This window comes from Cinclus cinclus, chromosome 3, assembly GCF_963662255.1.
Source record: "Cinclus cinclus chromosome 3, bCinCin1.1, whole genome shotgun sequence".
In the NCBI taxonomy this organism is placed as follows: domain Eukaryota; kingdom Metazoa; phylum Chordata; class Aves; order Passeriformes; family Cinclidae; genus Cinclus; species Cinclus cinclus.
In genome coordinates this window covers 15220133-15237392 of record NC_085048.1, presented here as the reverse complement: position 1 = coordinate 15237392, position 17260 = coordinate 15220133, and the positions used below count along the sequence as shown (strand labels likewise).

The 17260-nt window shown below is 38.9% G+C and overlaps 2 protein-coding genes across 8 annotated transcripts in view; one reads left to right on the top strand and one right to left on the bottom strand.

Moving 5' to 3' along the window:
* Nucleotides 1-6804, top strand: part of ASAP2 (ArfGAP with SH3 domain, ankyrin repeat and PH domain 2) — an 88714-nt gene extending 81910 nt beyond the window's left edge. The window contains exons 27-29 of the mRNA XM_062488501.1: nucleotides 1170-1225; nucleotides 5028-5150; nucleotides 6730-6804. Of these exons, the coding sequence (XP_062344485.1) occupies nucleotides 1170-1225; nucleotides 5028-5150; nucleotides 6730-6804 (254 nt within the window). The remainder of the gene's footprint in view (nucleotides 1-1169; nucleotides 1226-5027; nucleotides 5151-6729) is intronic.
* A 2861-nt stretch (nucleotides 6805-9665) lies between these two features.
* Nucleotides 9666-17163, bottom strand: ITGB1BP1 (integrin subunit beta 1 binding protein 1). 7 transcript variants are annotated; one of them, XM_062488494.1, is made up of 6 exons: nucleotides 16690-17163; nucleotides 15802-15880; nucleotides 14956-15092; nucleotides 13662-13778; nucleotides 10726-10875; nucleotides 9666-10005 (listed from the first exon to the last, which is right to left on the bottom strand). In XM_062488494.1, the coding sequence occupies exons 1-6, from the start codon at nucleotides 16759-16761 to the stop codon at nucleotides 9934-9936; spliced, it is 627 nt and encodes a 208-aa protein (XP_062344478.1). In that variant the 5' UTR covers nucleotides 16762-17163; the 3' UTR covers nucleotides 9666-9933. The 7 variants fall into 7 exon arrangements, with proteins under 7 accessions (XP_062344478.1, XP_062344479.1, XP_062344481.1 ...); XM_062488495.1 differs by having other exon boundaries at nucleotides 13662-13754; XM_062488497.1 differs by lacking the exon at nucleotides 10726-10875 and having other exon boundaries at nucleotides 13662-13754.
* Between the last annotated feature and the right edge of the window lie 97 nt (nucleotides 17164-17260).

The window sequence follows — 17260 nt, the reverse complement described above, 5'->3', positions numbered from 1 at the left end:
CTTCATTGCTCCAGATTCTCCCCTGATGTCTGGACCAGGATTCCTGAAAACTTGTCTTGCTAGTAAAGGCTAAAGCAAAGAAGGCATTCAGCAACTCAGCCTTTCTCATGTACTTTGTATCCAGAATCTCATCTTGTTCAACAATGGGTCCATATAGTCTCTAATTTTCATTTTGTTACCTATGGATTTATAGAAGATTTTCCTGTTGTCTTTGACATTCCTTGCCAGATTTAATTCCAGCTGGGCTGGAATTAGCTTTCGTAATGTCATCTTAGAGCCCACTCAAACAAAGGATGCATTTTGAAAATTTTTGTTTGCACTCTTGTTTGCATATGTCAGAAACAAGGTGTCAGATACACATTTTAGAATAGAAAAATGTGTTTCTGGCTTGAAAATCTAGAGCTTATATAGTGTCACTTTTAATTAAATTGCAAATTGATATTGCTCTTTTCATGTTAATAAATAGAGTTCATTATTCAGAGTTCATTATTCATTTTACATTTTTTGTTGTTCAAAGTAACTGCTACTTTGGGACATGACAATAATATAATCTCCATAAAATCTCTATAGTAAAATTTGTGCAGATTCTGTGGTGGTTGTAGTGGAATTTCTCCTACCTTGTTTCCCCTTCTACTGCATATTTTTAATTCATTTGTTATTACTGTGATTCTTTTTCAGTTTCTTTTGACATATCCCAGGAGAATTTGCTAATGGCTATCTGCCATCTGTGTCAGGAGTCTCCTGTGAAAGAGACAGCACCTTGATAATTATGATCTTTACTAGGAAAGAAAAATTCTAACAGTATACAGTCTGTAGTGAAGGAAAGGGGGAATGGGATATTTGGTTCTGTTCTCATCTATTTTATCTCTTTTAGCATATCTGCAGTGTTAAATGTCTTAGGTAGTTGTCTTTGGGAAAAGTGGCCTTTTTGGTAAGGAAAAGGATAGAATTCTGTTCAGTTATTTAGAAAGAACCAGTAAAAATTAAATACTCATGAGATATACTTATAAGAATAATTGGTTTGGTTTCAATTTATACCATCACTCTTAAGTTTTTTTGAAAGCATGCCTAATATTTGGGTATTTACCAACCTAAACTTGGTTTATTTACCTTAGCAGGAGAGTCGTCTTCTGTATGTGACATTCCAGGAACACAGACTGGTTCTACAGCAAATACTTTGGCACAAATCCAGCCACCAGCACCAATGCCAAGGAAATCACAAATAGTAAGTACAAAATGTAGCATTTGATTTTAATAATCTTCTGCATTCTATCACAGTGTGTCCTGCTATGGTGAAAGTTTGAGAGCCATGGACCATACAATATATCCTGCATTCTGTGTTTTTGTCTGACTTGTACTAAATAGTTACAAAACTTTTTTTCCTTGAATTTCCTGTAGAATAGTATGTGATTTTAAGTTTTAAAAAGCAAACCAGACCAGATGGATTCTTTGCTCATGTCCTGATGTGACACAATCTACAGAATTATGGTCTGACTTACTGGAGATAGATAAGCTTTGTGAGTTAGTGACTTGTAGGTGATCTTGGTGAGTCACTTGTAACATGTGGCTTCATTCTCAGTCTTCAGTGAAGTAAGTTATACGGGAACTCTTGTGCTTTTATAATGAACACAGATATACTGACAGTTGTTCACATAGGTAGGTGAAATTACTTCAGACAAGACTAGCAGGAGACAAGTTCAAAACAAAAGAAACTGATTCTTTGTGCTGTTGGTTCTCAGCATTCACCTGGTGACAGGAGAGAAATCTCTTGGTAAGCATATCCCCAACAGAAGGTGGTTATTTTCCTTTCCACCCTCCCCCAGCCTTACTGTGACTGTTAGAAAAGAGATACTGGATTTAGATGGACTCTTGATCCGATTGTGTGGCCTTTCTATACTCTTATTATTTTTAATCTAGGACCATGAATGGTAGCACGTACTAGTGTCAGTACCTGTAATCTTACACTGATGTAGGTAAAGGGATGTATTTCTAGTTGCGGGTGGAGCTGTGCATTATGTGCAGTTAAACTGGTCTTTGGTCCTTGCTTCAATTTTCTGTTGCTTTCTTGTGTGATAGATGTAAAAGTTCCATATCCTTGATCATGACAGTACATCTCTGCAGGAAGCAAATCACATGTGAAGAGCCCGTACACTTCCAAGATGCTGTGTGTAACTAGGTCTGGGCTGTTTCATACATTCTGTGTAGGAGTGTGGTTCAGTGGTGAATAATAACCTGAGAGGTAGACATGCTGTTTCGGGCTCTGCAATGGTCTCATTAATGGCATGTAATGAAAAGACCTGCTTCCTTCATTCCCCTGTCTCCCTCCCTTTAGCTCTTTTTCCTTAACCATGTCCACTGAAATAGCAACTCTCCAGGACAGAGCTCGGTGTGCTTGTGTGCATAGCCTTGCCATTGGTCTTGAGTGCACAGAGCCCATTAGCTGTTTCTCATCTGATAATGATGAGAAGCCTCAGAGCTATCATCTTGCATTAGTTGGGAGGATAAAATTTTCTGGTTTTTTGCCTCCCCCACTCTTGTTCAACCAAGTTACTGTCCATCTTGCATTAAAATAACCTCCATTTTTTAGGCCACCAAAAATTAAATGGTCTGAGTAGTGTAAATTTCTCATGTTGTTATATTTACTTTGTGAAACTGTTGCACTTTGATCTTAATTTCTATTATGTGTGCTGGGGTTCAAGTGTAAGCAATGATTACATCCTTTCAGCACACCTGAAACAACTCCTAACCTGACTTTCTGTATAAATTATAGTTTCTCTATGTTGTTCTCTGTTGGCTTTCTTATTTTATTTTTTGTTTGTTTCTTTGGGGGGGGGGTTGTTTGTTTTTATGTTTTGTTTTTTTTTTTAATAGGACAAATTAATTTAGCTGTGAAGGAATGGGCTGTGCTGGCTAGTTTTGGGGTCAGTGTCTTCAATGTTTAATATTAATTGCACATAATATGAAGAACATATCTGACTCTCCAGCTGTCTCTAGGTCTTCAGTGAGGTGAATTCTGTGACTGAGCAAATCAGCTGGGTGGTTTTCTTCTGTCATAGGACAAAGAAGGGAAAACCTGTGTGCTGGTTAAGGTGCTTTAGCTTAATCAATCAATCAATCTAAAGTATCTTAGCTGAGATTTAGTCAAGGGCCCCTCAGCTAAAGAGCTTTAGCTAGATCAGTTCAGCTAAAGTTATTTGGCTAAATTGCTCCATTTAGCCTTATACTCCTGGCTTTTGTGCTAAGACTTTACCCTGCCAGGGAATCCAGAGGCCAGCCCAGGTTTAGAAAATGATTGCAGAAATGCTTCTCGAGTAAAGAAAAGACAGGTCTAGTTGTACATGCACATTTAGACAGTGACTCATCTCCTACACAGTGCATTTACCCAACAGCCTGGTTATCAGGCGGAAATTCCTGATTCACCTTTTGTTTATATTTTTTTCCTCAATGTGATGATATTTGGATTTTTGAAACCATATTGTAGATACATGGGAAACTTCCCTGGAAGATTTTATTCCTCTGGGAATGAGATCTGTTTTAATTTCCTTGCCTTCTAAAGAACAATAAATACCTGTAATTACTGCACTTTGAAGTTAGTAATTACATCATTGTTGTACTGATGTGAAGCTTTTTTCTTCTGACCTAAAAGGTGGTTGTGGTTCAGACTGTCACTTGTCTGAGAGGGAGCGTCTGGAAAAATGGCTGTGCTGCTGTGCCAGGCTGGCTGCTCATGGGGGTGAGAAAGCCTCAGGGTGTGCCTGCCCTGAGCAGGCCAGAGCTTTATTTATAATAGAATTTATATAGAATTTATACTAGAATGCAAATGGAAGCTTCTAGGGGAACATAACAATCATGCTGCCTCCATCCTTCCCTGTCCACATTCTCTTTTTTTCTCTGCATGGTGCTCAGCTCTAACAAAATGGCACAGTAAGAGGCTGATGGGAAGTACTATCCTCAGCTGAGAATTTTGTTGATGGAGAAAAGGAGAATTGTAAATGGAGTCGCTTGTCTCTTTGCAAGCTTCCTGCTCCATGGCTGACCTAACTAGAGACTGGGACCAGGCACCGGGGGAACTCCAGTATGGTGATGAGGCCATCTTTTCCTTATGCCATGTGGAGCTTCTGTCCCCAACAGCCACTGCATTAACAGCCATCTCAGACCTAAATGGCACTTACAGCTCTGCTCTGACACCTTAGGGTAGAAAGGAGACATTTTTGCTCCCTACGGCTGGGAAAAGGGTGGACTCGTGGTGGAAAGCTTTACACTCTGCCTCCAGCTCTTAAGCTTCTTCACTTGTTGGGTTATTTTGCATAGAAGCACTGAGTAGGCAGCATTATTGTTGGTCTGCAAGAGAGAATTAGGAGGCTGAAAAGAAATGCAGTAGCAGACTGGTTTGCACTGGAAAAGGTGTGAGATGAGGAAAATTAGTATGAAACAATTTTTATATCACTTTGCACAGAACATGACTAGGACTGAGTCTTATTGCTATACTGGAATATTGCAACTCCTTACTAAACTTTACCTTTGAAAGAGCTGCCAAAAGATTCCTGTAGCTGGCAGTCCTCAGAGCACTGCTGGGAGGCAGAGGATGTTTTGGTGGGTTTGTACACTACTGAAATGGGCTTAGCAAATTAAGTAGGAGCATATTGACAGCCAGCGCAGGCCTCCCTCTGGTAATGCTGCTGCTGTTACATTTGCACAGAACTTGAACACCTCTTCTGGATAAAATCATGCTCACTGCAGTGATGTAGAGTTCTGAAGACAGGTTTGGGTGAGCAAAATGGGGAATTTCTAAGGAAAACATGGCCTATGTTATTGTCACAGTGGTTCCAAAAGCCTTTGGGTGGTGCCAGATTCAGCCTGAAGCATGAGCACCCAGCAGAAAAAAAAAATAGCTGCACTCTAACCTATGAAAAATAGGCTTTGGAAGCAGGTCTGAAACTTTGTTTAGGTAACTTCAAGTCTACTCTGTCTCTTTGGTGCTGTATTATTTACACTGAGGTTTGTTTGTTTGTTTGTTTTCATTTCAGTCAAAAACTAAACCCAAGAGGGTAAAAGCAATTTACAACTGTGTAGCAGATAACCCAGATGAGCTGACTTTTTCAGAGGGAGATATTATTGTAGTTGATGGTGAAGAAGATCAGGAGTGGTGGGTGAGTGTTTTGCTTTTTTTGTCAACAAACTTTGAAAGAAAGAAATTAAATCTTAGAGGTTGGCACTCCTTTCAGAAGATCCCCTGCTGTGTTTCCAAATAACAAGAAAAGTTTCATCTCATGGAAACCTGAGATGAAATTGCAGAAGTCAAACTTCATACAAGCTTTTAGCTTTTCTCATTCAGGGGAAAAAAAAAGTCTGATTAGTAGGGCTCACAATACACTGGGGACATGGTCTGCATTATCCAGAAAATTTTTGGTAGTGTGTCAGCAATTTAAGAATCTGCTATTACATGCTGTGTAGTGGGAGTTTGTCTCGGTTTGGACAGACTCCCACTTTTGTAAGGCAAGTTCCAAAAGAATGTTCCCTAAAGGGCAGAATTCAGTGGCCCTTCCCCCCACCTGTTCAGGAGATAAACCTCCTTCAAGGAAGGTGGAAAAAACTGTTCATTTAACAAGCAAAATACTAAGAAACATGAAAAGTGAATAATATTGAACAATGAAACCTCTCACTGTTCTGAAGAGATGGCAAATTCAGGAAGTCCTCCTCATGGGGTGTAGCTCTGCTACAGTCCCTCCTGTGCTGGAAAATGCAGTGTCCTGGGCCCTGGTGAGCCACAGGTGTGAGCTTCTGGTGGTTTTTTGGGTTTTCATTCCAGAGCAAGGCTGAACAGTTTCAAGAAAAAGAAAAGCCACAGTCCAGGGAACTTCTCTTCTTCAGCCATCTAAAAAAACTAACTCAAAAGCAAAGGAGAGCTCTCTCCTGCTGTTTGTCCATGCTGCAGACAACACAGTCTGTGAGAAGGAAAGCTGAAGCTCTTATCTCTATGTTTTGAATACAGCTGCTTCAGAGATTCTGTGGCTTCTCCTTCTCCCCCCCTTTGCTCTTAGATCTTGTTTTAAAGGTGTAGAACTTATTTCTGGGCTAAACAGACAGATGGGGATACAAATACAATACAGCATTATAAGGTCACGCCAGGACAGTGTCAGAGGAGAGCTCTGTACTGTCCTCAGCCTTCAGATGACTAGAACTGAGTCTATTTGAGCTGGGAAACCATCTCAAGTATTTACATTCCAGAGTCTCATTGGCTAAAGCAAAGTCTTGGAAAATTATTGTGCATGAAAACGCTTTAATCTGTAGGCTAGTGAAGAAGAGAGCTTCAGATTGCATCTAAATTGACAATAATGCTGTATATACACAAATAGATTAATGTGAAACCTGAAACTGTTGAAGCTTGATCCATCCTTTTGCTTCACAGTGATGGTTAAAGAAGCAACTTGACAGAGGCCAAATGTGGGCTGCCAGGCATTACAGATTGCATTGGAATTATGCAGCAGTGGTACGGCAGTAAGATGTTTTATATTCAAAGAACTGGATAAAACTTCTTCATTTCACAAAAACCCAACCTACAGCTGAAAAACGCACTCTGTAGGACTGAATTTTCTTATTTTCTTCACTACCTCAGAAAAGATTTGGTGGGATGCTTGTTCTACAGGCAGGAGGGTCACTGGTAATCATTTTGGTGATACTGAAATGTCATTTTGAGATTTAACTTGAAAAACATCTGGACTCTTTCAGATTGGTCATATTGATGGAGATCCCAGTCGGAAAGGAGCTTTCCCTGTATCATTTGTGCACTTTATTGTTGACTAGATTGCTACTGATAAGTGGAGACATTTCTCATTTCCAGCAGTCACAGAAATAAGTTTTGTTCTATTTCATTTCACCTACCTACCTGCAGCCAACTTGCCAGAGCACTGCCCAAGTCCTAGGTACTGTAGCTTACTTTTTTATTACCATCGTTCTGATTTTGGGACTTTTAAACTTTTTTCTATGTGAAAACTTCTCATAAGCAGTTTACACTAAAAAAAAAAAAACATAAACCTCTTCCTGTATTTTTAAGGTGAACTGAAAAGCTTTAACAATCAAAATCCATGTGTCTGAATATGACAACATTATGAATGTTCTTATCGATCAATTCACTGTAATTTTATTCTCCCTTTTGTAACATGACAGTACAACAGTTCAGTGTTGCTTCCCAGTCAAAGAAATTGTGTGTGCATCTACCAGGGCAGTGAATTTATCCAGTTCTTGACACCGTTTGAAGTGTTGGAACCAAAGCATGCAAGCTGCTGCATAGTTCTGAAATGGACTCATTCAGTAGCTTGCCATACTGGCTGTCATAAAGGATGCCAACAGTTGCAGAAGTTATTTTAATTATGTGTCTTTGGGCCAGGTGAAAGTCAAAAAGTATTTCAGTTTACCACAGGAGAAACTTCTTTCTTTCAGAATGGATGTAGATATTTGCTTAAAGTTATCTGAAATGTGTTAGTCGTTGAACTTTCTAGTTCTAATTTTGTGAGCTTGGGACTGTTTTGTTTTTCTATGCTGCATGTGTGTAGAACCTGTTTTTTGAATGTTCTTTATGTATGTTACATCCATTTTGGTCATTTAATGTGACTACTGCTGGTTAACTTAACTATGGCAATATTAATAAGTTACTACATTAACTCAAGGATTTGAAAACTGCACTTCCTGAAATGTACTTAATTATGATGGATTGCAGAACATTTCTTACACTTGTCTCATTATAGCATTTAGACTTTGTTTTTAAATTCTTGAATTTTCTTTAAATCATCTAGCAATATGTTCACAGAGAGAACATATGTGGTGGAACACCTAGGTAATTATCCTTGGTCAATAAGATACCTGACACCTCACAAGTTCACTACGTTATGTTCTGGTTTATGAAATTTGTGTGCCACTACCTTGCAAACAATGATAGTTTGCCAACTCACTCTGTATTTATATAGAATACCCACATATATGGTAGCTACACTGTTGTTAAACTTGTTTTACTGATTCGTGAACAAAAGCTAGGCCATGGATAGTTCCCAGTTGGTTGATGGAATATAAAACACCAATACAGCTCTGACATCGTTTTGATGTTTGTATATTGTGAAATTGTACCGGGTTTTGCTTATGCTACAGGAAACAACTGAGGCATAGGATACAGAAAATCAATGTCTAGGTCACATTGGCTTTGATCACATTATGTGAACATTGTATCTCTAGATTTATCAAGAGAGCTTTGAATTTCTGGCAAATGGTGCTTAAATTGGCCATTTCATATTGGAAGGAATGGAAACAGGCTGCCACCTCCATCTGTGCTTATTTGGAGAGAAACGACATTGCAAAAGTGCTGGAAGAGCAACACTGATCTCACCCTGTTGTCACCCTTCCTGAATGGTACCGTTGGTTGATGCCTCTTGGGCGTGTGGGTACAGCCACATAAAATGTGTAACTTTCACCTCCTAGGTGCTGTTGCTGCAGTATAAATGGGGAACAAACTGGAATGTTTCAAGATATTTTTATTGCAAGTTGAAGCAAATTAGTCTGTATTTTCAAATTTCCCAGTAAAATGATAGAGTAATAGTTTAGCACTACAGTTTTATTCACTTATTGATATGTTCAGTTTTCAACACTATTTTGTATGTTTCTATCCCTGATAGAGTCTAGAGAGTAAATGGGCATATTATTTTGCACAGATCTCCTAATGTACAGTATTTTTAACACAGAATCTTATAGTGTATGTAACAATTCGTAATGTTAAAAAAATGATACAAATTTCCCTTGAGTTCTGGTAGAAGAAGCAATAGAGTAAAACGTCACAACTTTATTCATCAGTCACTTAAAAACCAGGAAACTTGTAGACTACAACTTAATAGCACTAACAGTGCAAACAGATAAAACCCCAAGGACCAATAAAGAGCAGCTAAGCAAAATTTATCCTTTGATTTTCTGTTTTTCTCAAAAGGTTTTCTCCTCTGGCAGAGAAAAATGAAATTCTAGAGCCTGTAGATATCTATTTATAATATAAAGAATTTTAAGTCCAAAAGTTTGGCATATTTCATACAACTTTTCAAATCTGATTCAAAAAACTCTGTTAATAGACAGACTATTAGGTTGCTGTGTTAACTGTTTAAAAAGGAGCAAGTGATACTTAAAATGCAGCTTAGAATGCTATGAGATGTATAATATTCAATTCAGTTGTTTTTATTTTGTTTAGTTGCAGAGCAACTGTACATATTGTATAACCTAAAATCAACTCTTATTTTCAATGTCCTGGATGCAGTGATTTATAATTAGAGCATGATTAATAAATTTTACTCTTGTTAACCAGTCCAATGTCTGGAAAAATAAAACTACTTTTAAAATCACTTTTTCTGCTTCTATTCCCTTGCATTGCTTATGCAATATTGTTCTTGTAAATGTATAAAAATAACATATAGAAACAAGTATCACTTGAGGGAAAAAATGTATCTTATCAACTTTAGTTGAACAGAAAAACTGTAGATGGCACACTTGAGAGTAAATTAGAGGGGTAAAGCACCAAATACCTCCCTCCTACCACTCTGCTTTTGTTTGCTTCTAATACCTGGGTTAAGCAGAATCAAAGTCTGTATTAACAAATTGTTTCTCAGACAACAAGGTAGAAGCAAGTGTCAGTTTTATTTTACATTTCTGCAATATTGACAGTAACATACAAAACATGATTTAGGAAAAAGAGAAATTGTGTTAAATATAAAATTCTGTAATATCCTGGACACTGAAGATGGAATCTTCAAGTCATGTTTGGGGAATGCCAGAGTACCATGTTCAAGGTTGTGAGGCTCTTCTTTGCACAGTAAGCCTTTCCTAGGACTGTGTGTGGCTCCAAGCTGTCCGTGGTGTCACCAGGAGCCCTGGGGCCTCCCACACAAACACTGCTGCCAAAGGAAATCAGGACTTCTCCGACATTAAAACTGAATCAAAGGCTGTAGACAACACTTTGCAAATGGCTTGTGCTTGTTCCTAAAAAACCCAAACACATGTTAACACTTTCTGAAGAACTTCTAAACTTCTCAAAACTCATTCAAGCAGAATGTGTCCTTCATTTTGCTTTGTCAGACGAGATTTCATCTGCCTGGCCTGCACTGACAAGTAGAAGCTGTCTTACACGAGCTATTTTGAACCAAGTCACAGTTGCTGGCTGTCAGCATAGCACAGCACCAGCATTCAGAAGGTCATTTCTTGTGTTCCCCCAGTGCTGCCAGCCAAGGGTCTGTGTCATCAGAATATCCAGACAATGAATTCTCCTACTCGTAAGAAAAGGGATCACCTCCCTTGCTTGCAACTATGGCTGCATGCTCTATTATCAGAATTGTTACTCCATCCCTTCCTGCTCCATATCTTAAGATGTTTTTGTCTTTGGAAATACAAGTGGAGATTGTCCATAGGAGCTGCCATAGCACACTTTAGACTGGAGAAAGCTTTCTCACATGAGTATAGTCACTGGCAGTTTTAGGGAATGTAGGTGTTTTCCTCAGAGCTGATCCAGTGTACACAGCAGGGCTGTTTTCCCCTCCTCAGCCAGCACACTTTTTTTTTAATTTTTTTTTTTTTTTTTTTTTTAGTAAATTAGGCAATTCTCCTTCTGCCAAAAAGCCTTCACAAGGGCCTTGGGTTTTAGAATCTCCTTTTACAATTAGAATTAAAATAGCTAATTTAAATACTGAACGTATAGACTCTTACCAAACTATTGCACTGATATACCCAGAGGCTGCATTCTTCAGAGGTTGCATCTGTTGTCTTCAAAGCCAGTAAACTTTTTCCTGCTCCCAGACCATCATCATAGCACACCATCCGTACAATCAAATAGAGAGCATGCCTATGTAACACATCCTGAAAGCACGTGGCAAATAAAAGTTACTTTGGAACAGTGCAACTGACATTTGAGTTTTCCACATTTTTTATTCTCACTTACAAAAGAATACTTCAGATTTATTTACAGGAAGAAAGTTTTCCTTGGTAATTTTTTTAAATGGATTTTAGTCAAGATTTTTAAAAAGTGATGGTTAAGCATAAGTTTAGCTTTAATTTTTGCTTCTATTTTAGAAGTGCATTCCTATGTGGACTATGAAGACAAGCTGAGAGAGTTGGAGAAGAGAAAGCTCTTGGGGAGACTTAAGTACTTTCCAGTACTTGAAGGGGGCCTGCAAGGAAAGGGACTTATTACAGAAGAATGTAGTGACAAAAAAGGTGACAAATGGCTTTAAACTGAAAAAGAGTAGTTTATAGTAGGTTATTGAATTTTAGGTAAGAAATTCTTTACTGTGGGAATGGTGAGGCACTGGAACACATTTCTCAGAGAAGCTGTACATGCCCCATCCCTAGAAGTGTTTGAGGTCAGCTTGGAGGGGGCTTTGAGCACCAGGTCTAGCAAGAGGTGTCCCTGCCCATGGCAGGGGTTTGGAACTAGAGGATTTTTCAGATCCCTTCCAACTCAGCCCCTCCCATGATTCTATGATGACATTCCTGGCAATAACTTGAAAGTGCACATTTGCTTCCCAACAACCCTCATTTCCCTTGTGTGACAGCTGGGACACTCTGTCCTTCTGGCACAGAGGTAACTTAAAACAACTTTCCCAATATTTTTTCCACAAAATCCCCTGTCTCAGTCTTGGGAAGGATACACACAACAAACTGTTCCCAGAAGAGGGTACAGACCAGGTCAGCTGCTTGGGGGGCAGTAGCCATGTAGCTGTTTATGACCAAAGCCACAGGATGTGTCCTGACTCTTCCACAGATCTCATCTGGGAGAATTCTACTCTCCATCAGAGCTGCAGGATTTCCACCATAGTCCCAACACTTCTGATTTTGGCCTTTCCAGAACAGGATTGGTAGAAGACACCCAGTACAAGGTCTCTGCAGCCCTACCGTACAGAAAGCCTTTCTTCTCCAGCCATCCTGTCCTCTGATCTTACTCATCTGGTCTATTCCAGTCATACCATCTCCAGGGTCTTAGGAATTCTAGACAGCTCTGTTTCTGTGCTCATGGCATCAAACACCTGTCTCTGTCAGCTGAAGGGTCTAAAGAAATGCTCACTTCGATACAGAAGCTGTAAAAATGGGCAGTGAGCTTGCTGCCTGCCTTGAAACCCTGGAGGGAGAGCCCTCAGGTCACCTTGCTGAAAAACATCTCCAACCTGACGCTCACTTGGCTCACTGCTCATGCTGCTCTCACCATCAGCAACTATCACACCACACTCAGGGCAGCTGGAGCCTGCCTGGAACTTACTGGAACCACCTTCCCATCTCTGTAAGAAAGATGCCAAGACTTTTCACCAAATTCTTAGTGACTCTCAAGGGTTGCTTGCTTGGAACTTGCTACAGTGCTAATGTGTATGTGGATTATCACTAAAAGAGGGATGATAGAATTCTTTTGAGTACAGTCTCCTTGTAAATTAATTTTCTCCAATCCTTTCAGTATCTTGGAACTCTGTGAAAAGAATTTGGTGAACTAACACACCGAAGGACAAATTAAATGCCCAGTGACACAGATGCAAAAAGCCAGAATTTGGGGAACAATGCAATACAATAAATTGTCAGTGCAAGTGAGCTTAACCACAAAAGCTTTATCTGCTTGTGAATGCTTTCAGTTTCAGAAGACAGAAAAGTGATGGATGAAAGTCTTAAATTAGCTATTTGATCTTTATCAAAGCACAAAGGAATTTAAATAATAGTGTAATTTATGTTTTTAATGAGAATTAAAAATAATTCAAAATCTGAGTAACAACTACTATCCTTCCTCCCAGGCATTAGAAACAAGTGTTTTATTTTCTGAAGAGACCAATGGAAACTTTTTGGCTCTCTTCAGAATATTCAACTATTGAGCAATGCTATTCTCTGTGCTCATACTTGAAGCTTTTATGAAGAGGCATCTGTGGGTTGTTGATGGGTCAAGGCTTCATAAGGCCAAGTATTTATGGTATCTGGGGCTCTGAGGGCAACCAGAAGGAAACCACATGGCTGCAATACAAAGCTACACAAAGGCAACTGGAAGGCCCTGGGGAAAAGACCAGATTTTTATTTTTAGTAAAGAAGCTACTTGAAGTGCACTAAAGGAAAATAAACTACACATAGGAAATGATGCAAACAAAAAGTAAGCTTGATCAATAAAGTAGGATCATGAGGCTTTAAGGCTGGAGTGAACTCTAGCTCTTCCATTATGAGTGCAAGGATGGAATTTTTCAAGTGGGCAACTCAGGTATTCTTAGAAAAACCCCATCCTTTGTTTCTTGCTCTTCACAGAAACACCAAGAGGAACTGCCTTACTAACTCGGGCTGAGGAAACTATGGTCTTGGCCACCACAGTCACACAACCTTCCCCCATGAAATAATGGCAAGACAGCCACAGATAAAGGAAGATATGCCCAAAGAGCATTACCAAAGGCTTGTCTGCCTTTCATCTGGTGCTCTATCTCAAGAGGAACAGCTTTTTGTCATAAATCCAACCAGGAAAACACAGCCTGCAGAGATATGACATGAAGCAGTGCTGCTAGGGGAGCTTGTTTGACTTTTGCTTAAAGCCAGAAATGACATTTTGGCCACACAGATCATCTACCAGAGAAATAAATGAAAGCACTTTTCAACTCTCATCAGAAAGACAAGTTGGGTGAAGCACTTACATACTGATCAGATGTGGAAACTTTAATGCCGTATTTGGAAACTCCCATAATAAACTCCTCTTCACCTGGAACAAAAGGTAACTTTCCATCTTGCTTTGGAAGGAAACAAACAAAAGCCTTTAGTGCAGACAGAAAAACATGAATAATGAAGATACACAACAGAAAAGATATTTACGTGTAGTTGGGTCCACTGGGTCAGCACCACCACGAACCCTGCTCAGATCCTGATGTGTGGGGTCTGCCCAGCGCTCATGCACTCGCCCAGTCTCTTAATGTTATGTGAAATACATTCAGAGGAGACTGGACATTAGGAGGCAGTTCTTTACTTGATAGAGTGACCAGACACTTGAACAGGCTTCCTAGAAAGGTGGTTAATGCCCCAAACCTGTCAAGTGTTTAAGAGGCATTTAGACAATGCCCTTCACAAAATATTTAACTGTCTGTCAGCCCTGAAATGGTCGGGCAGTCTGGACTGGTGGTCACCATGGGTCCCTTCCAGCAGAAACACTCTATTCCATTCTCTTCTATTCTACACTAAATATTATATGTTTCCAGGAAGGAATTTATCACCTCAGGGAAGAATTTGGCCCTGTGGTCAAATTAGGTTGGCTGAAAAATCATGCATGGCCTATCATGCTGTACTGACCCAAGGTGATCTGTGTTCCACTGGCAGAACTTTTGTTGTTTGGCTGCAAAAACAGTTTTAGCACATATTCAGAAATGTCAAGTTGCTGCATGACAAACAGACATTCTGTGCTTTTAAAAATACATAATCAGCTACCTAATGAGAACAATCAGTTATGGCTTTTATACAAAAGTATGTACAAACAACCAAAGTTTGGCAAGGATGACCCAAATATTATTCAGGTTCTTTGGTGACAGGTTCATAAGTGATTGCAAGCGGAAACCTGACATCTTCCTCTATGGGAAAACTTCTACAGTACTGAAGAATCTGGGGAGATAATATTTTCTGGATGCTATTCCTAATTATGCTGGAGGCAATGTAACAGCTTTCAGCTGGGACTTGCTCAATAAGAACTCATGAAAAGTGCCTTGGCTCTGAGCTTGATTCTGCATAAAAATTCTCTGGGTGTATCTTCTCCAGAAAATTATAGAACTGTGATGGCTTTTGAGATTTAAAGGTTAATATTAATAGTAAAGTACGCCACTTTCTTCCAAGTAAGTCTAAATTTAACAGATGTCAAACCACGGGATAAATTTTAAAAAAACAAAACAAAAATGTAAATTTAAGATGTTTTGACTTTGTTGGTATTGCCTTTTATAACCCACTTACCTGCGCAACATCTATGTAATTTATCAAGTCCAGTGGCCCTTCAAGACTTTTGCTCTCATTGTATTTCAATTTTTCAATGGCACCAACATACTTCACTCTGAATTCTGCACATGTATCAGAATTACTATTGCTTTGTCCTGCAACAAAGTAAAACAAAGCCATTCTGAAGATTTCCAGAACTGTAATGCTAGTCTAATTGCTGTTAACAGGGCTAATGTACTAAATTCCCTAAATTTGCAGACTTTCCTCAAACACTTATCACAGTATATTAACTCCTCTTTAATGAACTGTACTGGGTTGATTTAGAACAGACCTTGGTAAAGGCAACAGTTTCGTATGCGTCCATGATACAGCAGTGCTTATACCAATTCAAATTTGGAATTATCAACCTTGAATCAGAAAGCATAGAAAAGCTGGTTCTACTTTTTGATGTCTATTTGTTTCAAATTAACTGTTTGGTCCAACAGCGGTATGCTGTAATCTGGTGACTAAAAACAAGTACAATCAAATTTTATTCCATCATTTTGGTGCAAAAGTAAACTTAGAAAAGCAGAAACAGTCATCCAAAAAGCTGTACAAGATTTGTGGTGGTAACAGACTGGTAGCACAACTAAATTTTTCCTCCTCAAACACTTTACTTTGAAAACAGTGACTTAATCCTAGATGAATCATTAATAATACTTAGAGGCCTAGGGCTGTGCCTGCATTAGTCACCAGGCTACCTAACAGATTCACTCTGTACTACTGAAAATACCTATCTTATGCATTTCCATTTTCTGCTGTTTTATACAAAGACACAAAGTTAATCCTGCTCCATGCATACCTGCTCAAGCTCTGATTGCATACCTGAACTTTTTGTAGAGTCTGTATCTAAGCTGGCCACAGTACTAGACCTGGAAAGTCCCCCAAGACTGGAATCTACAGACTAAGAAAAAAAAATCATCATCAGAAAGTTACTGAGAATGTGCTAACAATTCACTTCTAGATGTTCTGCCTCAACTCTTTTTTTTTAAAAAAAAACACTACAGTTTATGTTCTAGGTACTTCAGCACCACTGGAAAATGGGGAGGAAAAAACAGTACCGCCTGTTTCTTTCCTGAAGTTATCTTTCTACCTCAATCCAGATTGGACTGATAAAAGTTCATCAGGAACCCTTGAGAAGTCCACAGATATTTTGAAAAAAGGAGGAAATGACAGAAAAAGAGAAAATGAATCTTAAGGTTATATCCAGGGAAAAAGCAAAAATAAACCTTAGGGTTATGTTCAAACTTTTCTGGTACTGCATTTATACATGAAGAAATTGACAACTACATGCTTGTCACCAGTACTTGAAATAACATAGCAATGCAGGGGAAAAGAAACAGCACCTTGGAAAATCCAGAATATTCAACTGATCATTCTAAAATCGATCAGACAAAATGAACACATTATTCAAAATTAAGAATACTTCTAGAGATACTGAGAAACCAAAACATATTTATGTGCTGCCAGAAAATCTTGTGTTTGTGCAATTCACTGTGGAAGTAACTGAGTATTCATCTCAGAATACATGGGCTTTATGACTGATAGGTATTTTTAACTCTCATAACACAATCTGAGGAATGGAAGTAGGAAATTCTCCATGTGGAACATGGCATTTTCTGGAAATCACATCCTACAGTCAGTGCAAGTGAACCACTGAACTGTTAACTTGTAACAAACCAAAGTGCTTCCTAAACACCACATTCAACTTACCTTGCTTTTAGTGCTGATTTCACTGCTTTGTGAGCTGCTGCTGCTGTGTCGCTTTTTTCCTTTTCTGAACATTTTTTCATAATTGGATAAAGGAAGATCTTCTAAGTAGAAAAAATGAAAACTAAAGCCTGTTATATCATCAAAGGAAGGAGGTCCAGGCAAAAAACAGTGACTGTGTCCAAAGTGGATCAAAAGTGGAAATTTGCACAGGACTCTGTGAATGGAGGTAGGAATTTTACTCTGGTGCTCTTTGTGTGTGACTGGGGAAAGTTCCTTAAGGTCTCTGCTAAAACTTCACTATCCTTCTGAATCATCAAGAAAGGCTACTACCTAGTTAACAGACTTGCAAAAGTCAGTTTCTAATGCATATATAGATTTAGAAACAAGGCAAAATTTAAAATTTATATTCCCACCTAATGTATTAGGTGATTTTTATTGTGACTACAATCTAAGTGCCCTATAAAGAGCATAGAACACACTCCCTGCTCCAATAACTGTGTTTCCAGTAAAACAAAAGCAAAAAGCAAAAGCTATCCGCCCTCCCCCACTAAACACCCCTCCCAACAAACAA

Bases quoted from the DNA above. Each gene is read 5' to 3' on its own strand.
- ITGB1BP1 (XM_062488494.1), bottom strand. From the start codon at position 16,761: ATGTTCAGAAAAGGAAAAAAGCGACACAGCAGCAGCAGCTCACAAAGC. The intron at 13,779-14,955 runs GTAAGTGGGTTA...TCTGCACTAAAG, and splicing joins ATTACATAGATGTTGCGCAG to GCTTTTGTTTGTTTCCTTCC. The intron at 10,876-13,661 runs GTAAGTGCTTCA...ACGTGCTTTCAG, and splicing joins TTTCCACATCTGATCAGTAT to GATGTGTTACATAGGCATGC.